This window comes from Hemitrygon akajei, chromosome 3 (genome assembly GCF_048418815.1).
Source record: "Hemitrygon akajei chromosome 3, sHemAka1.3, whole genome shotgun sequence".
NCBI classification, from domain to species: Eukaryota; Metazoa; Chordata; class Chondrichthyes; order Myliobatiformes; family Dasyatidae; genus Hemitrygon; species Hemitrygon akajei.
Genome location: NC_133126.1, coordinates 156,152,345 through 156,171,199, shown reverse-complemented (window position 1 = coordinate 156,171,199; position 18,855 = coordinate 156,152,345). Strand labels below are relative to the sequence as shown.

General features: G+C 39.0%; 1 protein-coding gene across 6 annotated transcripts in view; it reads left to right on the top strand.

Moving 5' to 3' along the window:
* The window catches only part of pex5la (peroxisomal biogenesis factor 5-like a), a 171,855-nt gene that overhangs the window by 46,533 nt on the left and 106,467 nt on the right, over window positions 1–18,855 (top strand). For 4 of the 6 annotated variants that reach the window (XM_073041136.1, XM_073041134.1, XM_073041139.1 and 1 more), the window contains exon 2: window positions 3,336–3,440. The exons of the other annotated variants lie outside the window; for them this stretch is intronic. In XM_073041136.1, coding sequence (XP_072897237.1) covers window positions 3,336–3,440 — 105 coding nt within the window. The remainder of the gene's footprint in view (window positions 1–3,335; window positions 3,441–18,855) is intronic. 6 annotated transcript variants of the gene reach the window in all.

Here is an 18,855-nt window from a genome sequence, read left to right as displayed (position 1 = left end):
TTCAGCGGAGAGTGGTTGCTCTGTGCCCTCCTGAAGTCAACAACCATCTCTTTTGTTCACATTCAGAGAGAGGTTGTTGGCTCTGCACCAGTCCATTAGCTGCTGCACCTCCTCTCTGTACGCTGACTCGTCGTTCTTGCTGATGGTAAGTGTATAGAAGTTGTTAGTTGACATTTTGTCTCCAGAGGTGGGGACAAGGAGATTGAGAAAAGGAAGGGTGGTGTCAAAAATGGATCAAGGGAACTTAAGGGCAGGGTGGAAGTTGGAGGCAAAGGTGATGAAATTGACGAGCTCAGCATGGGTGCAGGAAGCAGCACTAATGAAGCCCCCAATGTAGAGGAGGAAAAGTTGGAACATAGGCAGTTTTGCAGAGCCAACGAAAAGGCAGGCATAGCTGGGGCCCATGCAGGTGCCCATGGCTACCCCTCAAGTCTGGAGAAAGTCGGAGAAGCCAAAAGAAATTTTGTTGAGGGAGAGGACCAGTTTTGCCAGATGGAGGGTGTTGGTGGAGGAGAATGGTCTAATGTAGGTGGCTTTGTTGTCCATCTGTTCCAGAGATGAGTTTTGGGCCAGGGAGATGGAACCTATCATGGGCCTGTTTCTGCAGTAGGGGAACTGCAGTGAGTCAGAGCTGCCCTGACCAACCTGTCAAAGCACTTCATCATGGTGGATGTCAGAACCACTGGGTGATCATCACTGAGGCACGTTATGTTATTTTTTCCCCACCGGGATGATAGTGGTCTTAAAATAGAAAATAACCTCAAAATGGAGTAGCAAGAGGTTAAATATATCAAAGAATATTCCTGTCAGCTGGTCTTTACAGGATCTGAGGACTTCAACAGGGCCAGTCCCTTCACACAGACTTACCCTTTGGAAGGGCCACCATCAACGATTATAAGACAGTCATGGGTACAGGTGCATCAACGTTTGTCAGGGCAATTGGCATCACTCCATTTACCTTCTGTTCAAGCATTAGGATGCATTGTTCTCATCAGGGAGGGATGCTGTCTGACTCCACTTTGTAGCCTGTTATAGCATGCAAGACTTGCCACAGATGGTGGCTGGCCTAGGACTCCAGCTTGGACTGCTGTTGTCTCTTGGCATTCCTGATGGTTCTGCGAAGGTCATACTTAGATTTCCTGTACACGTTAGGGTCGCCTGACTTGAACACCTCAGACTTCAGTAAGGACTGGATCTTTCAGTTCGTCCGTGGTTTCTAGTTGGAAACACGCAAATTGAATTCCATGGCATGTAGTCCTCTAAACACCTACTGATGAAGCTGTGACAGCACTGGCATATTCATTTAGGTAGACGGCTGAGTCTGCACATCAATTGCAGTCTTTCCAAGTCATTACCACTGAAGTTCATCGACGTTGTCTTGGTACTCCAAGTTGGCCTGGTCTAACTTTCTTCAGTTTCCCATTGCACAGGCAACAAGATCACAGAATGACACAGAAATAGTTGTGGGCAGGAGGAGCCTGGTCAAATTTTCCAAGTGATGCAAAATGACCTTGAAGTGATTATTATGATGTTCAGAAAAAAATATCCAGCAAAATAATTTTTCAACTGCATAACGCTAGAAAAAAATACCGCACTTGGACTTGCAGGCAAAATTCATCAAACCTAAACAGTAGGCATTCATCTTTGCTGCAAAAGCGCAGGGCGGTCATGCTGGAACTATACAGGGTACTGGTGAGGCCGCTCCTGGAGTACTGTGTGCAGTTCCGGTCTCCATACTTGAGGAAGGATATACTGGCTTTGGAGGCAGTGCAGAGGAGGTTCACCAGGTTGATTCCAGGGATGGGTTAACCTATGAGGAGAGATTGAGTCGCCTGGGACTATACTCTCTGGAGTTCAGAAGAATGAGAGGGGATCTTATAGAAACATACAAAATTTTGAAAGGGTTAGATATGATAAAAGTAGGAAAGTTGTTTCCATTGGTAGGTGAGACTAGAACTAGGGGACATTGCCTCAAGATTCAGGGGAGAAGATTTAGGACGGAGATGAGGAGAAACTGTTTTTCCCAGAGAGTGGTGAATCTGTGGAAATCTCTGCCCAGGGAAACAGTTGAGGCTTCTTCGCTAAATATATTTAAGATACAGTTCGATAGATTTTTACATAGTAGGGGAATTAAGGGTTATGGGGAAAAGACCAGTAGATGGAGCTGAGTTTACGGACAGATCAGTCATGATCTTATTGAATGGCAGGGCAGGCTCGATGGGCTGGATGGCCTACTCCTGCTCCTGCTCCTATTTCTTATGTTCTCATGTAAAATTAGAATTTTTACGCTATTCCATAGCTGAATAATTTGTCTGATCCATTGGTTTTATCTAAAATAGTTCATCCATTGTACTGAGGATTATGTTATATAACTAAGACATTTGCAAGTCCCAATATTCTTTTACTTTAAACAATGTATATAATATTCAAAAATATAAAGATGTATTATAAACTACAACACTTTCAAAATTCAGTGATATTAAATGATTTTTACATTCAAGAATGAGGAAATTACTTGATCTACAGAAATAATTTAACACATAATGCTTAGTATGACTTGGCCAGACTCTCAAAATCCTTAAGTTAGTTCAGTGATTCTTTTGGTTATTTTGCTCTTCTGGTGTCTTCAATTATTCAATTAAAAAATTGAAACATTGCATTATGTTGAAATGAAGGTTTGTGCAATTTTGTCACATTGTATTTATTTGTTTTAATAAGGATATGATACTTGCTAAAATTCCAAGTATATGTTCACAAGATTTTGTTTTTCCAGTGGATGAGATAAATTGAAAATTGTGTATACCAGATCTTTAACTGAGTCAATCATGGTATATAATCAAATTCTTGTGTGCCCTTAGCAAGATGGATAATGAAAATCTGAGGTAGAATTTGATTTGCATCTGTATCTGATTGATGTGATTTTTAAAAAGTAATTTCATTTCAAGTAGGTAAAATCTAGAGAATAAAATATCTAATCATCAGATTTGATATATTCCATAATATTTCTTTGCAGTTTGTGTGCCATGAAGTTCCACCCACTGTACAATGCTTTTTTTTTTCTGGCCTCAGGCCAAAATGGATGCTCTTTGTCTCTTGATCATCTTTGGCGAACAGTTATATGGTTAATATTAGTGGTGTGGAAACAAAATTTTGTATGTTTCCGTTGTTCACTTCATGCTTTGGTTACAAAAAGTGCTGCTTTTACAAATTTTTTTCAGATCTAAGATTGTTATAAAGATGATAGTGTGACAAAAATGTTGAAAAGAAAATTATAAATTTAACAGTAAAACCTTAAAGTCTCCTGACACAAGTCATTGTTGATTTCACTGTTGTAGGGGAAAGGCGCTAGGGCTGCAGATAAGGGTGTTACCATGGTGATGAAGGAGATACCGAGGGAGGAGTCTGGAGAAGGAAAACCCCTCCTTACTGTGACATCACAGGTGGGAAGCATCATGCCAACATCAAGTTGGCATGTGGTCATTCAGTCACGAGCTGAATGTATGAGAGAAAAAATTACAATAAAACAGTAAGATTAAAAACCTGTCCTTAAAAATGATTAATTGGGTAAATACTGATGTGATGTCCAACTAATGTTTGCCTAACTCTGCCATTATTAACATCCATCCCCATCCTCTGTTACTTGCTTTCAAATCATGTTACCAGTGGCAGCCATTCTTTGGAATGTTTGAGGGATATGGCTGTCCATAACCTTCTCAAATGTTCTGCTTGGTTTTGCAAAGATATTGAGAGAAATATCCTGGATTAAAGTGATGCTAGTTGTGATGCTGAAATTTTAATTTCAGAGATGTTACTTGAAGTTGAACTTCAATACAATAACATCAATTTAACCCTTAATAGTACATAATTGGGTTTATTAAAAAGGAACTCTACAAAATGTAATCTGATTTAAAGCACAAAAAGCAATTCATTTTACCCAGCAACATCAAAATTTTTAATTTTAATTTCCGGATTTTAAATGTTTTGTTTTCATTCACATTCGTGATGGCTCATTTTAGCAATACTTTTTGATATTTATATGCAGTGTGGTCTTTATTTTACATATTACTGACATTGTTTTATCTGGCACAAAATAAATGTACTTTTTTAATGTACCAAAATTCTTGTTGTACATCTATATATCCCTACATGTATCTGAAGAGGCGTAAAATACAAACTGATCTCTGTGTTAAATGCCTGTTTCGTTTTTTAAGCTTTCCAATTAATTTCATTTGAGAAGAATGCAACTAATTACTTGGCTGTTTCTTACATAACAAGAGTGGTTATAACAGCAAGAAGATTGCTGCTGACAGTCTGTCTAATTGCAGTGAACACTGCAATATCTTCATCAGGAATCAGACATGACAGAGTTAAAGCTACTGCCACATGCTGTTTGTTTCCAGCATGGCTTGAGCTATAGTGTCCGTGCCCCCTACAGGGTCACCAGTCTAAGTAGTGTCTGTAAGTCAGCAATTACTCCGCAGCTGCAGGTCATTCTGGATCCAGACTGGTTTCCATACGGTGCTAACCATGAGAGGCTCGACTGAGGGCTTAGGCTAAGATTAAGTCTTGAATCTTTCAAGTCAAGTGAGGCTGTCATTTTTGCTGTTATGGCATGTGACACAAGGATTATTTTGAGGATCCAAGAGCTCTGCATTCCTCATTGATTGTCCCTCCCTCACATTTGTCTTGGAAATCAAATAAATAAAACTGCCTAAAACAAAACCAAGCTATTGAGTGCTACCATTCCTATTTAAAGCCATATTGACACGATTGAATTGATTAAAAACTATGCTGAAATGTATTAGGACTCCACTCAAACTTTATGCATTAAGCAGGATTACTTTTTTAAACAAAACTTTAGGCCAAAAAAAGATGTTTGTGAATTAACAACTAACCCAGAATCTTAGATGCACCTTCTGTTCTCAGCATGTCCTTTCAAAAATCAAGAAGATAATGAAGTAGAAACTGGACCCCACTGAATCTTGTTTTGCGCAGATTGGAGGCAAAAAAGAGCCTCCAATGTCTCTCTACCCCAAAGACACCTGAAAGATTTGATTATCTAAAGCAGCTGTTTGTTACCAATTGATCTAATGTGTATCCCAAGACCTCTTTCCAAAACTTATTAGAAGAGAATAGAGCACCATATCTTTCTGACTTGATTTATTAGTTTCTACTACAGTTTAACTAATGGTCAGTTAGTAGGGTTAACAGGCCCATCACAAAGTTGCTTAGACATTTTTCCAGACATGCCATGACACTCGAGGTCCAATTCTAGTTGCAATCCGACCCATTTTCTGACCCATTTAAGCTAACTTCTCAGCCAATAACGTTTATAACACAAAAGGGGATCAATTTTGCAAGGGCTGTTTATGTTTCTGCCCATAAGACAGGAGCAGAATTAGGCCGTACATCCTATCCTGCTCCAGCATTCTATCATGGCAGATTCATTGTCTCTCTCAGCCCCATTCTCCCCAAAACCTTTGATGCTCTTACCCAATATACCCAATGACTTGGCCTCCACAGGCAAATGTGGCAATGAGTTCCACAGAATCACCACCCTCTGGCTAAAAATTCTTCCACATCTCTGTTCTAAAGGGACATCATAGGAACATAAGAAATAGGAGCAGGAGTAGGCCATCTGGCCCATCAAGCCTGCCTCACCATTCAGTAAGATCTGGCCATCCTTTTACTCTGAGGCTATGCCCTCTGATCCTAGACTCCCTCACATACACTTATCTGGGCCTTTCAAAATTCAGTAGGTTTCATTCTTCTAAACTTGAGCATGCTGGCCCAGGGCTATCAAATGCTACTCATACATTAACCCTTTCATTCCTGAGATTATTCCTGTAAACCTTCTCTGGACCCTCTCCGATGCCAGTACAACCTTCCTTGGATATGGAGTCCCAGCCCGCTCTCAGTACCCCAAATATATTCTGATCAATACCTTGTAAAGTCTCACCATTACATCCTTGCTTTAAAATTCTAATCCTCTCGAAAGGAATGCTAACATTGCATTTGCCTTTCTTGCCACTAACTCAACATGCAAATTAACTTTTGGGGAATACTGCAAGTTCCTCTGAATTCGCTCCCCATTTATAAAATAGTCTTTGTCTTTATTCCTTCTATCAAAGTACATGACCATACACTTCTCTATACATCTGCCACTTTTTTAACCTATCCAAATCCTTCTGCAAATTCCCTGCTTCCTCAATACCACCAGCCCCTCCACTTATCCGTATATATGTATTAAATTTTATTTGCAAAATGTGTTAAAATGTTATTCATTCTCTGATATTCTTTATGTAAACTTTTATTAATTTAAAATGTTTGACTCTCATATATACTTGGGAACTAGGTAGTGTAATGTGTTCATCATTCTTTCTCTCAGCGTTCAGAAGTAACTCAGACAAAACAGTTGTAAATACCATAAATTAACCAAATTGTGGTAGTTTCATTGCTTTTCAGAGTGAATTTGAGTCTAAAGTACATCTTGTCACGAATTTGATTAAGCTCATTTGGCAGTCTTGCTAACTGAGGTAACAAATGATTGCTATGAAGTGATTAAAATCATGTTGGAGTAGTCTGGAGCTAAATCATGTGGTTACACAAAAGGGTATGAGGACATGAAATATTTTAAAATTCTGAAACCAGGTGACGATTGTTCCGATGGAGTTTTTTTTTAATCCATGATGGAAAAATCGTTTCTCATTCTCCGTAATTTCAAAAGATGCTAATGAGATCTCAGCAAAGATTGATATTTTGCTGGGAAATTATGAATAAAGTTAATTGCCATGAAAATAGTGGAATTATTCAAGTTATAAGCAAATTTTACAGGTGTTTTCCCTATATTTGCAAAACATATCTCTGCTGTGCTCTAACAGTAGTTTAAGATTAAACAACTCCACTTGCATCTTAACTAAATTCTGTAGCTTGTGATGGTTTTGATTTTGCTGTCTATAAAGTTCTGAACTCAAATTAAGATCTTAAGACCTATCTGATGTAGATAGCTATGGGTGCCCTCACTAAAGAGAGGTTATCCTGTAGCCACCTACACTTCAAAGGCTAGATCACTTCCCTCTTTATCCTCCATGGCAAGTTTAGCTGCCAACACCTGTTATTTGAGCATTGGGTCCTCCCTCCCTACCTAGAAGGAGACACTTCCAGCTAGCAAAGTAGTTTAGACACAGTTCATTTATTTTTAGTGATATGTTTAAATTTAGGTAAAATTCTTAAAACACATTTAAAACTCGGAGGATATCTATCTTAAAAGATTTTCAAATTACAAACTATTTTGAAAACAAAGGACTTCCAAAACACACATACAATTCGTGTAGGCTAAAAAGACATACCCACTGGCTGCAGCCGAACGGGTCATCTGTCACAGAAATTGAAGGCAGAGGAATGGATTCTAGTCATCTAGCTGTTGTCATGATTCTTGTTGTTTCTTGACCATTTCTAACAAGCCTGACTGCTCACTAATTTTTATACTGTTTTTTTATATGCTGGGTGACTTCACACAGATGTTTAAAAGCTTCTGGGACAGAGATCCCAGGCACCCAAAATTAATGCTGTGAGGGCTGACTCTCCGAACACACTAATATCCCAACTACTGATAGATCAGCTATTTCATGTGCTAAGTGATGTTATCAATCTGGTCTGCTACCTTCCTTGAACTAAATAACTTAGCCAGTGTTGTCTAGTTTGATGCAATTAACATAACTCCATTGTTTTACACTGCAGTCAGCCCTGTGCCGTGTGCTTGTTGCCTGTGCTGGATGCACAGAGCTGTTTGCTTTCAAAGCTCTTCTTTTTACTTCAGACTGAATATTGCTTGCAATTTACATTGAGAACCGAAGACTGGTTCTTGTTTATGACAAGAAGCTGAACAATGAATATTGATTGGAAGCTTAACTTACTCAGAAACAACTTTGATCCCTGGAAGTGTCAGCTGATGTGTTTAAAAAGCTGAGCTTGGCAAAAAGAGTCCCCCCCCCCCCCCCCCCCAACCACCTTCCCGGGGCTATGGATATCCATCACAAGTCCTACCCAATTAAAAACAAATGTGAAGCTAATGAAATCATCATGTATTAATCTCTGTATTAAATTTCATTTTAACATTTGGAGTCCTGTGGTCTGATGTCACTGCTGAGTGAGATTCTGAGGTTTGGCAGTTCTGAATGTAGGAAGTGTGGTTAGGTTTACTGGTTAGCCATTGTTAAGAAGGGGATTGGCAGTGCTTATTTCAAAGTGTGTGTGTGTCTGTGTTTGTGCTTGTCTGTCTGTTATTTTGTTTCTCTCTCATATTTTCTAAATGCCAGTAAGATTAAGGTGACGGTAATCAAAGCCATTGAGTTTGCCTTAAAAAATGGTTTCAAGAGCCATTAATTTCATTCCTTTCATCTTTAGAAGTAAAATCAATTTAAGCTTGGGTGAGGAAAGACACTTAATTTTTTGCAAAATATAAATGACAAGCTTAATGATTGTACTTGGGCACTCTCAACATTTTTCTCAATTAATGTTTACAATTAATAAATTTAAATAATGATGATTAAATGTATATCATTAATGCCTTCTGTTATGTTTGAAATTGATTTGTACAATGTACAGATATACAGTTATTTTTTTATCTTTATCAAGTCAAAATAACCAAAGAATAGTGAAGTCTGAAGTATTTAAAGTGAGTGGATGAGAGTGATGCCCTGGAAATGCTGTGCATTGCACAAGCCCAGACTACACCTTCTGAGTTCACCCCCACCCCACCCCCTGGCATTCGCTCCACATTTGTTCCTGCCCCATTTCAGCATTCTAAAAACACTTTTTAAAAAAACTTGGATATTACTGTTCTGCTGAGTATGATTGTTCTTTAGTTTTCAATGTTACAAGTAGAAGCTAAGATTATTTTTTTATTTTCTAACAGTTCCAGAGACTGAAGTGACTAGTTACCATCATAACATCCATGTGATGCTTGAAGGACATTTGACTGATTATCTGCCTCATCATTAAGTTAGCTGCAGCCTGAAGTGTAGATACAATTTCCCTTTCTTTTAGCTCATCATTGTTCATTTACCTTTATGTGCTAATGAATTAATGTGCATTTTGAGCATTTTGAAACAGTTTTCTAAATTGTTAGTATCCCTGTTAGGGTTTCTCTTTGTTAACTTGTGAGTTTTATTAATGCACCTTCAATTGATGAGAGCAAATAATTCTTTTTACAAGTTCATTCAAAGCTTTAATAACACACACAAGTAAGTTGTGCGCAAATTTAGAACGGCTAGATGAGGAAACCATATAGTTCCTGACCTCTGCTTTCATGGATCAAATTTCAAACTTGTTTTACTGAAACGTGCACTTGTATTCTTTACCTGCTGTTTTAATTTAAAAACTCTGTATATAATAGGTCCAGCTTAACATAACCATGTTCCATTTATATTTAAATTTTACCTAATATAATTATAAAATTCACAAATAATAGAAAATTTAATACTTTCCCTGACTTTGTATTTCAAAAAAGCTTGCCTTCCCTTTACTCGGATTACTTGTTTTCCTTTCTGTAAATAGTCGTCTATTTTTAATTAAGCAATTTTATTTTGCTTCATTGATACACCTAAACAACAATGTACAAGTGTTATTTCAGATGTTTCTTTCTTTTTCCAGAGAATTGGTTCATATACTAGAATGAAAATATTTAAGCCTGCAGCTATGGACCAGATTACTTGTGTTACACAGGGACAGTGTTGATTCTGTTACTGAGTAAAATGAACAAATCGGATTATTCACCTATATATACATTACTTTAGAGAATTGGAAATAATGTAAAATGTGCAGTTGATCTAATTTCCTTTCCAGGTTATCTAAAATCAAAATTATCCCTGTGGTATGCTGGTTAGTATTCTGGTTGTTAATCCTTTCTCAGTTATACTCACTTTATCCTTTCAAGAACTTTTTTGCAGAAATGTTGAAGTACTCTTTATATTTGATATGGTCCAGGTAAACTTGTGATTGAGAATGCAGTGAAATATCCCAAGAAATACAAATATGAATTAAGACTTAAGACAAGTTTAACATCAGAGTTAAAGAAATTACATTTAATAAGTTGATACCATTGTATATAGTCGAATTACTTGGGTAATTGTGTTTGATTGAAACTACAAAAAGCGTAACCTAAAATTGGTTAGGGCCTAGGTTTTAAAAATGGGGTTAAACAGGTTGATCCAGGAAAGAGCGAATTAAAATTAAAGTTCTGTAGCCTAGGAAATATGGCAGTTTGAAAATTATATTAAACAGTGCATGCTGGTTTTTTGAGGGCCAGACAATGCATGATCTATAATGCATAAGGCCATGATGTTGTATGCAACAGAGTGGGCCTTCAACACCTGAAGGTGTTTGGGAAAGTAAATGCAAAAATGGAATGTCAGGGAGAAAGCTTTCAATTGGAGACCTGTTGTGTATTTAATATTTCAGTAATATTGTAAAAATATTGCTTGATTAAGCATTTTTTGCTTACATGCATTGCGTATTAAATGTAAAAGTACATAAAATACATTATTAAGCTGCTGCGTCATACGTACACACCTCGTTTAAAGCAAATACAAAGTTATACTCGCAATCCCAGCTCCATTGTTTTCCTTTCAATTAGTTTTTATGTTGGAAACATAACAATGAGGAAGTTTTAAACGAACCCGAGACGACTACCGACCTGTTGAAACACAGCGAAAAACAGTTTAAAAAAAAAAGAGCAGCATGTTTTTTTTCCCTTCGGATCAGCATGTTTCCTTTGCAAAAAGAAAGGTAATCGAGTTAAGGGCAGAAAATCGAAGAATTTACGGGTTGATATACAGTAAGTACTAGGTAATAATAATCACAAATAAAATAAAAAGCAGAAATGGCAGGCTATATCAGAAAGATAAATTTGTTCATTTGCACAAAAGGCAACTACCTGCTGAATGTGAAACAAATTGGACAGTATTTTAATCCAAAAGGACTAGCTGCTGAGAAGCGGGTGCCCATTTTGCATTGGGTTTACAGGCATACAGTTTGTTTAGGAGATTGACAGCTCCAACCAAACCAGCCAAAATGAGATTTGCAGTATCATGAAAGTAATGCAGGAATACTTAAAAGTGAAGCTATTTTTGATTGCAGAAAGCTTTAGATTTCATAAGCAGAATCAAAAGGAAGGGAAATCAATTTCAATGTATGTGGTTAAATTGAAGAGATTGTCTGAGCGTTAACAGTTTGGTAATGACCTTAATGATGAACTGAGATTTTTTTTTTAACAAGAAAGCATTCCTAAACAGCTCCTATCGGAAGCACAAGTTACATTTAAAAGAGCATTTGAAGTAACAATCAATGGAAACAGCAGACAGAGGTGCGATTGAGTTGCAGTCAGGAATGAAACTGAGTGTGAACAAAATTGCAGTTGTCTCACCAGAAACCGACCTGGTGGAACAGATTGTTTTACCATTGTGGCAGAGGTTCACGTGCACCAAACCAATGCAGGTTTAAAAGCAAACTTGCAGAATGTGCAACAAAGTAGGACACAAACAAAGAACATGTTGGGCAGACAAAAATAAGTGGTCTGCATAGAGAAGAGAAAAAGATGAATTAAAAAGTCAAGTTACATTTTCAAAAAGAGCACTAATCTACGTGCTGTTGTTGAAAAATCTGATAATGAGAGTGACACGGGATTGGACACTGGCTGGGCTGTTTCAGTCATTCCACAGCATGACTTTGAATGGCATTTCAAAGATACTGAACTTAAGCCTCCATATATTCAACAAAAAAAATACTGGAGAAAAGCTCATACCTGTGGGAATGACATTTGTAACAGTGAAATACAGCAACCAGCAAGCCTGACTGGACTTGTCTGTGGTAAAACAGGAGGGCCAGCATTGTGGGTTCATCAGTGGCTGAGACAACTCCAACTTGGTTAGAAATCCACCCACATTTGCATGCCCCATACTCTGCAACAGAATCAACTGAAATAAACTTAAGAAAAGTACTGGATGATGCCACATCCAGGATAGCAGTGGAAAACACAAATAGTGTTAAATAAAAATGCCATACCCAAGTTTTACAAAGCCTGTCTTGTTCCTTATACCTGTCCTGATAAAGTAGCCAGTGAGCTAAATTGCATGGAGGCTGAAGGAATTCTTTCCAAGGTTGAGTGGAGCCCATGGGCAACACCATTGGTACCGGTAGACAAGAAGAGCGGGTTTGTCAGAATCTGGTGATTTTTAAGGTCACCATCAACCCCGGTCCAGGATAGAGGACATTTTTGCAAACCATTCTGGAGGGAAACACTTAAGCAAAATGGACTTGGCTGAAGCCTACTACAGATGAAGATGGAAGAAGAGTCCAAAGTGTTACTCACCGTAAAGTCTCAGAAGTGGCTTTATTGCTATAGTAGGCTTTTTTTTTGGATTAGCATCTGCACCTGCATTCTGGCAGAAAGCTATGGACCACAGTTTGTTGCGGGACAGTTTCAGTCATTCCTGAAAATGAATGGAATGACACATATTACTTCTGCACTGTACCACCCAGCTACAAATGGCTTGGCGGAAAGGTTTGTCTAGAGTCTGAAGAATGTACTGTGGGCAATGACATCAAAACGCACTACACTGACACTGAATCAGAAGCCTGTCAATTTCCTCCTTGCATATCGCAGTGCAGGACACTCCACAACCAACAACTCATCAGCTGTGTGGTTCCTGGGTTGTCCCTTGTACTCCTGCTTGGATCTCCTCAAACCCAATCTCAGTAGGAGGATGCAGGACAAACAGCTGAGACAAATAGAAGGTTCCTCAAACAAGGAGTCCTGGACATGCACTTTCAAAAAGAGCACTACAGAGGTAATCAAAAGTGTGTTACTCAGATCAAGAATAGAAATGGACCACTCTCCTACACAGTGGAGATTGCGTCTGATATCATCTGGAGACGACACTCTGACTCATTAATCAGTTGAGGAGAGCAGAGTCAATTGTTAGGGAAGAATTGTAGCCCAAGGCTGTCGAAACAACTTCCTGCAGTCTCAGAGCCAACTCCTACAACCACCCAGAGAGGGCCTCAGAATCTGAGATTGATTCACAGCCACAAGTCTCACCTGCCAAGCAGAGTGATCCCCCTTGTTAGCAAAGATGTTATCCAACAAGAGTAAGAAATCCTCCACAATGATTAAATCTTTAGGCCTGAATGGGACAACTTACAGTTTACTATGCTGTGGATATTTATGTAGTAGTTGCTATCTGAGTGATTCCAATGACAGGCATTAGCCATGGCTGTATGGACATAAACCTTGGAAGTAGCAAACAGATGTGTGTTGGACACTAGTGTGTCTAATCAAGTTTCTACATATGTACTTTAACACAAGTCCTTGCAGCTGTCCTGTTGTTAAAATTGTTTCATACTCTTCAAGGTTAAAGTACAATGTAGTACATATTTTAGGCCTATCTTATGTTGATTTGATGCTATTAATATGTTCAAAGTAGTTAACTCCAGAGTCAAATTAACATTGGGAAAGGATGAGCTTAGAAACTAATAGTATACCAATTATCACATACCATTCTTGGAAAAAGTGTCCACTTTGCCCAATTTAATACATTGAAGGATACATTGAAAAATTTAACTATCAATATCGATCAATTATTAGATTGATCGTTCATTACACATACCATCCTTTATTCCATTCCACTGAAGCCTCAAGTAAATTTGTTGCAACTAGAGTTAATTGGATTGTAATGGTTTCAACATATAGTTGGTGGCTTTAGATCCCATAAAACCCAAAATAAAATGAGTGCCATTGTAAAAGGAGGCCTTCACTGAGTACATCAGTTTCTGAGAGGCAGGAAGCATATTTTAATATTCAAATTGAGGCCCAAGGAATGTTTGTTTATGGGTCCAATATTAACCTTAGTGCTAGAAGTTAGGATTAACACGGATTGTGCCCTGTAGTCAGTGTTGATGTGGTCTGTTTCCCTGCTGTGTGATGTCCATGACTTCCATGATATCACTCAAATAATCATTGCCTCCTGTGTACCTTGTCCACAATCTTTCTACATTTAACACTGTCTGCTGGGTTGTTCACTTTGATTTCACGTTTAATTTTTGCTTTATAAAGTTGTTGGCAAAACTGCCCTTTTTTGGTCCATCACTCATCAGCGTGGAGACATTATAATTGGACTTTCTGCCTGAATTGCTCCAGTCTTGTGAATGAGCTCTCACAATCTTCACAGATAAAGGATTCCGGAAGGTGCGAGAAACTGCAGATGCTGCATTCTGGAGCAACAAACGATCTGCTGGAGGTTGAGCAGCTTCGGTAGGATGAAACCCTGCATTGGGACTGAGTGCAGAGCTGAGATATTAAACCTTGATGAAATGTTCTACCTCCTCTATTCTCCTCAATGTCCTGGCCACTTTTCTTTCCACTCTCTGTCCTGATGAATGGTTTCAACTTGAAACGTTGACAAAGAATTCCAAAAGCTTCACCCAGTACCTGTGAAGGAATGGTAATGTATTTCTCATGAAGCTATGTTATCTGACCTGTAAAGGAAGTTAAAGGTCCTGTTATTTCCATCCTTCTTTCCCTTATTTTTCCGGGTTTTGGAGGTGCAGCAGCCTGCTTTCCTTTATAACTTCTGTATATTCTGTAGATAGTCACTGGACTTCAAAAGAACAAAAATGGATAAAAGATCACACTTGAGGTTGTACAACCACTCTTCTGAAAGATAGTAGTACAAAATGAAAATACTCCGGGAAGGAAGTGAGCAAAGGTTTAACCCAGTGGACTGGGTGCTGATTAGTGGACAGTCTATTCTGAAGTTGATTCTGCATCTGTCCAGGCAAGAATCTGGTGCCTTTCAGGGTTCATGAAGTAAGTGCCTCTTGCTGTAGAGTATCAAGCCTCTAACTTTGATATTGTTGGCTGATAGTATTATTCAGTTGATCAGTACTGACCACAAGGATTTTAACATTTGGCAATTTGACAACAGCATTGCCATTGAATTTTGAGGGGTCCCTCTTGTTGGAGATGGCTTTGTCTGATATGTATGCCTACCATTAATTATGTCTGACCTACTTGCCCACCCTGAGGTGTTGACTGACTTATTGCTTGCGGGCATGATCGACAGAATTATAAATGAAGTTGAATATTGTGCAGTTATCAGCAAACAACTCCACTTTTGATTTTCTGCTGTTGAAATGGCTACAATCCTTGGATTGCCCCGACAGGCTGCTTCACTCGTGATACAAGTTGGGATGACGTGCCTTCCATAATGACAGCCATTTTTTCCCTTCCTCTTGAAGAAGGGCCTCAGCCTGAAACGTCGACTGTTTTATTTCATTTCCGTGGATGCTGCCTGACCTGCTGAATCGCTTTGGATTTCCAGCAGCTGCAGAATTTCTTGTGTTAACCTTTTTCTGTAATGTCATGGAAACACAGGTAGTAATTGACCCCTATTATCCAATGTCTTGTTGATATCAAGGATGGTGTCTTGCATTACTGCTGGAACATGGCTTTGTCGTTATGTTGGGTTGGGTTTGTAATGAGTATTGGAGGCAAGTGCTCCTCCTGCCAGAGCTCAAATTATTTTACTGAGGGGACGTGAATAAGTGACACCAGGTGGCACTATTGATTCCATCAATTGCTTTGCTGATTAATAAAAGATTGAAACATTAATTATTTGGGTTGGCTTTGCCCTGTTCTTTAAACTGTGGAGAAGTTCCGTTTTCCATTTTGGCAGGAAGATGCTGTTAAGTGTTGCAGAACCGCTTTTTTAGAGGTGTGGCGTATTCAAAGTCAGATCTTCAGCACAGACAGCTGGCATTTACAAAGGGTCCCTAGCCTTTTGCTGTGTCCAGTATTATTTATCACATAGAGCAAATCAGACTGACTTAAGACAAGTGTATACGATTGTGGAGACCTCAGGAGAAGATTATCCACTTGTTAAGATGATTGCAGATACTCTGCCATTGATGAAGTCAGATTTTTCACTGCCTTTTACTGTTTAGTGGCGTAATGTTACTCATGACCATGTGCAACAGATGTCTCTTAAAGTGGTACGATCTGAATGGCATGCTGTTTGCTCAGTTTAACACCTAATGTTTGAAGCTATTGATTATGTTGCAATGACTTCTGGGCTCCTTGCATATTGCAGACCTAATTCAATCAAAACAAGGCTGAAAATTAACAGTCCCCTTTTTACTCTGAGTGAAGGTGGCTGGTTGGATGCCTATAAGCCAAAACCTCTCCAGCTCATGGCCAGCTGTATTTATAAGACATGGTAACCTGCCTCAATGACTATAGTCCAGTAGCACTTGTGTCCGCTGTGAAGTACTTTGAGAGGTTGGTGAAGAAACTCCCGCATGGATCTACTCCAATTTGCCTACCATTACAATAGGGCAACAGCATATGCCATTTCATTGGCTCTTTGCTCAACCATGGAACGTCTGGAATGCAAAGATGCATACATCGGGATGCTCTTTATTGACGACAGCTTGGTATTCAAGATAATCATCTCCTCAAAACTAATCAATAACCTTCAATACCTTGGCATTAATGCCTCCTTAGGCAACGGGATCCTCGATATTTTTCCCCTCTCTCTCTCATTTGTCAGTTTGGATTGGCAGCAACTTCTCCACAATCTCCATCAGCAGAGTTGTTCCACAGGCTGTGCTTAGCCCCTGCTCTACTCTCTTTATATTTATGACTGTGAAGCTAAGCTCGGCTCCAATATATAAGTTTGCTGATGACACTGCTGACAAGGGCCAAATCAAAGGTGGTGACGAATCAGCATGTAGGGGGGAGATGAAAATCTGGCTGCGTGATGCCACAACCTTCTGTTGTCCTGTTGTGATGATACGCAAATGGAAGCGAATCCAAGTCACTTCTCAGGCAGGAGTTGATATGTCTCCAAATGGCCTTTTGCATTCGACAGTGGACACTCGTTCACTGCTTCGAGAGGAGGATAGCTGGCAGCCTCGTACCCCAGTGAGATGGGGACATGCCTGTCCTAGCATGAGAAGTCAGCTCCTGCAGACTAGGTGGATGAGATCTACAGTGAGATCCAACAGCCTGGAAGGCAGTACTGCAACACTTTGTGGAGAGTGAAAGGTGTGACACACCACAGAAGACATCATGGCCATCTACTGTAGCCAAAGAAGAGCACAATTTCTGATGCTTGTTTGTACCATTGCACCCGGATTTCTAAGGTCTAGACAGTGGAGTTACAGTCCAATTGCTTTTTCACTTTTTTAAAATTCGCCCAGACAGATTTCTTGATGTCATTGTACACAATGGACAACCATCAGTGACCTCTTTCTTACTCAATGTCATCAAGACCAAGGAGCTGATTATTGATCTCAGGAGGAAACTGGAGGTCCATGAGCCAGTCATCATTGGGGGGGGGGGGGGAATCAGAGGTAGAGAGGGTCAGAAACTTTAAATTCCTTGGTGTTATCAATTCAGAGGACCTGTCCTGGCCCAGCTTGCAAGGGCAATTATGAAGGAAGCACACCAGTGCCTCCTCCTTAGGAGTTTGCACACTTCATTGTCTGCAAGAAAATGAATCTCAGGGTTATACAGGATGACATTTTTGTACTTTGATAAATTTTACATTGAACTTTAATTAAAACTACATTTTATGCCACAGATACTGTGCCAACCCTGTGGCTGCAGTGGTATAAGTTCAAAGTTCAGAGTAAATTTATTACCAAAGTATTAGGCTTTGAAGAGTCACAAACGGTTAAAAGAAATTCTGTCTTGTTCTGCTGCTAAATGGCCAGTTTGTAACTTGCAATGAGTCACATGGAGAATGGATCTTATCAACCTCAAGGGATGGAATCTCTTTAAATTCAATGTTCTTTGAGTTTTTAATACTCTAAATACAAAGATAATAGCAGGTGATCCAATACAATTTCAATAGTTATAGCTACCAGGTTTACTTCAATATTTTGGATGTAGACAAATTCTTTTGAATTACCTAACTACAATTGAACACATTTTAATTGGCAAGACAAACTCTGAATATTCAAGCATCTTTTTTGCAAGAAAGAAGTCCATTGGAATGGTCTAAAAGCTTTCAAGTATAGAACCCCAGATTTCCTCCTCACGTCAATATTGAGAGGGCTGGCTCTCTGCGTATTGATTGAGAAATATAACCACACTCGTATGTTAAGTGGCAAAAGTGCCAGTCTGGAACCTTGATCTCTGTCACAATGCTGCAAATATCTCAACTCAAGACATCTGGTTTGATGTAGTGCAATTAACATTGCTCTGTTGTCTTTACCTTTGGACAGTGTATATGGGAATACCTTGTGATTATGTCAGTTTCCAAAACAATCTCTAAGTAGCCTCTTGCTGTGAGCCAGTAACCTGATGTCTTCACACATTCTGCTGTTTGTTTATGCAACTGTGCATGCAAATTCCAAACCAATTACTATTGGTAGTTTAAATTTGAAAACTGTTAGAAAGCTGGTTGGATTAATAACTACTACACTGTAGTCTCTGATGATAGATGCTTCTTCCTATCAACCTTTTCCAGGATATGCACACTAGTAGCAACCACTCCAGCTAGGGTCAAGACAGTGTATTTCAGTGAGGTATTCTCTTATTAATTATGTAAATAACATGAATCTCTCCAGAGATTCAAAGACCATGCTTACAGTTTCCCCATGCCAGGAATTAATGTTGGGAGTTTTTTCTGGTTCCCATTTCGAAGCATATCCTTGGAGACTAAATTTCCAGAGTTTTTCAAATGCGATCCAGTCAAGGCCCTGGAGAGTTGTTGCAAATCTTAATTTCTTTTGCCATAAACACAGATGTACAATTTGCATTCCAACTTATTCCCTCTATCAACACGTTGG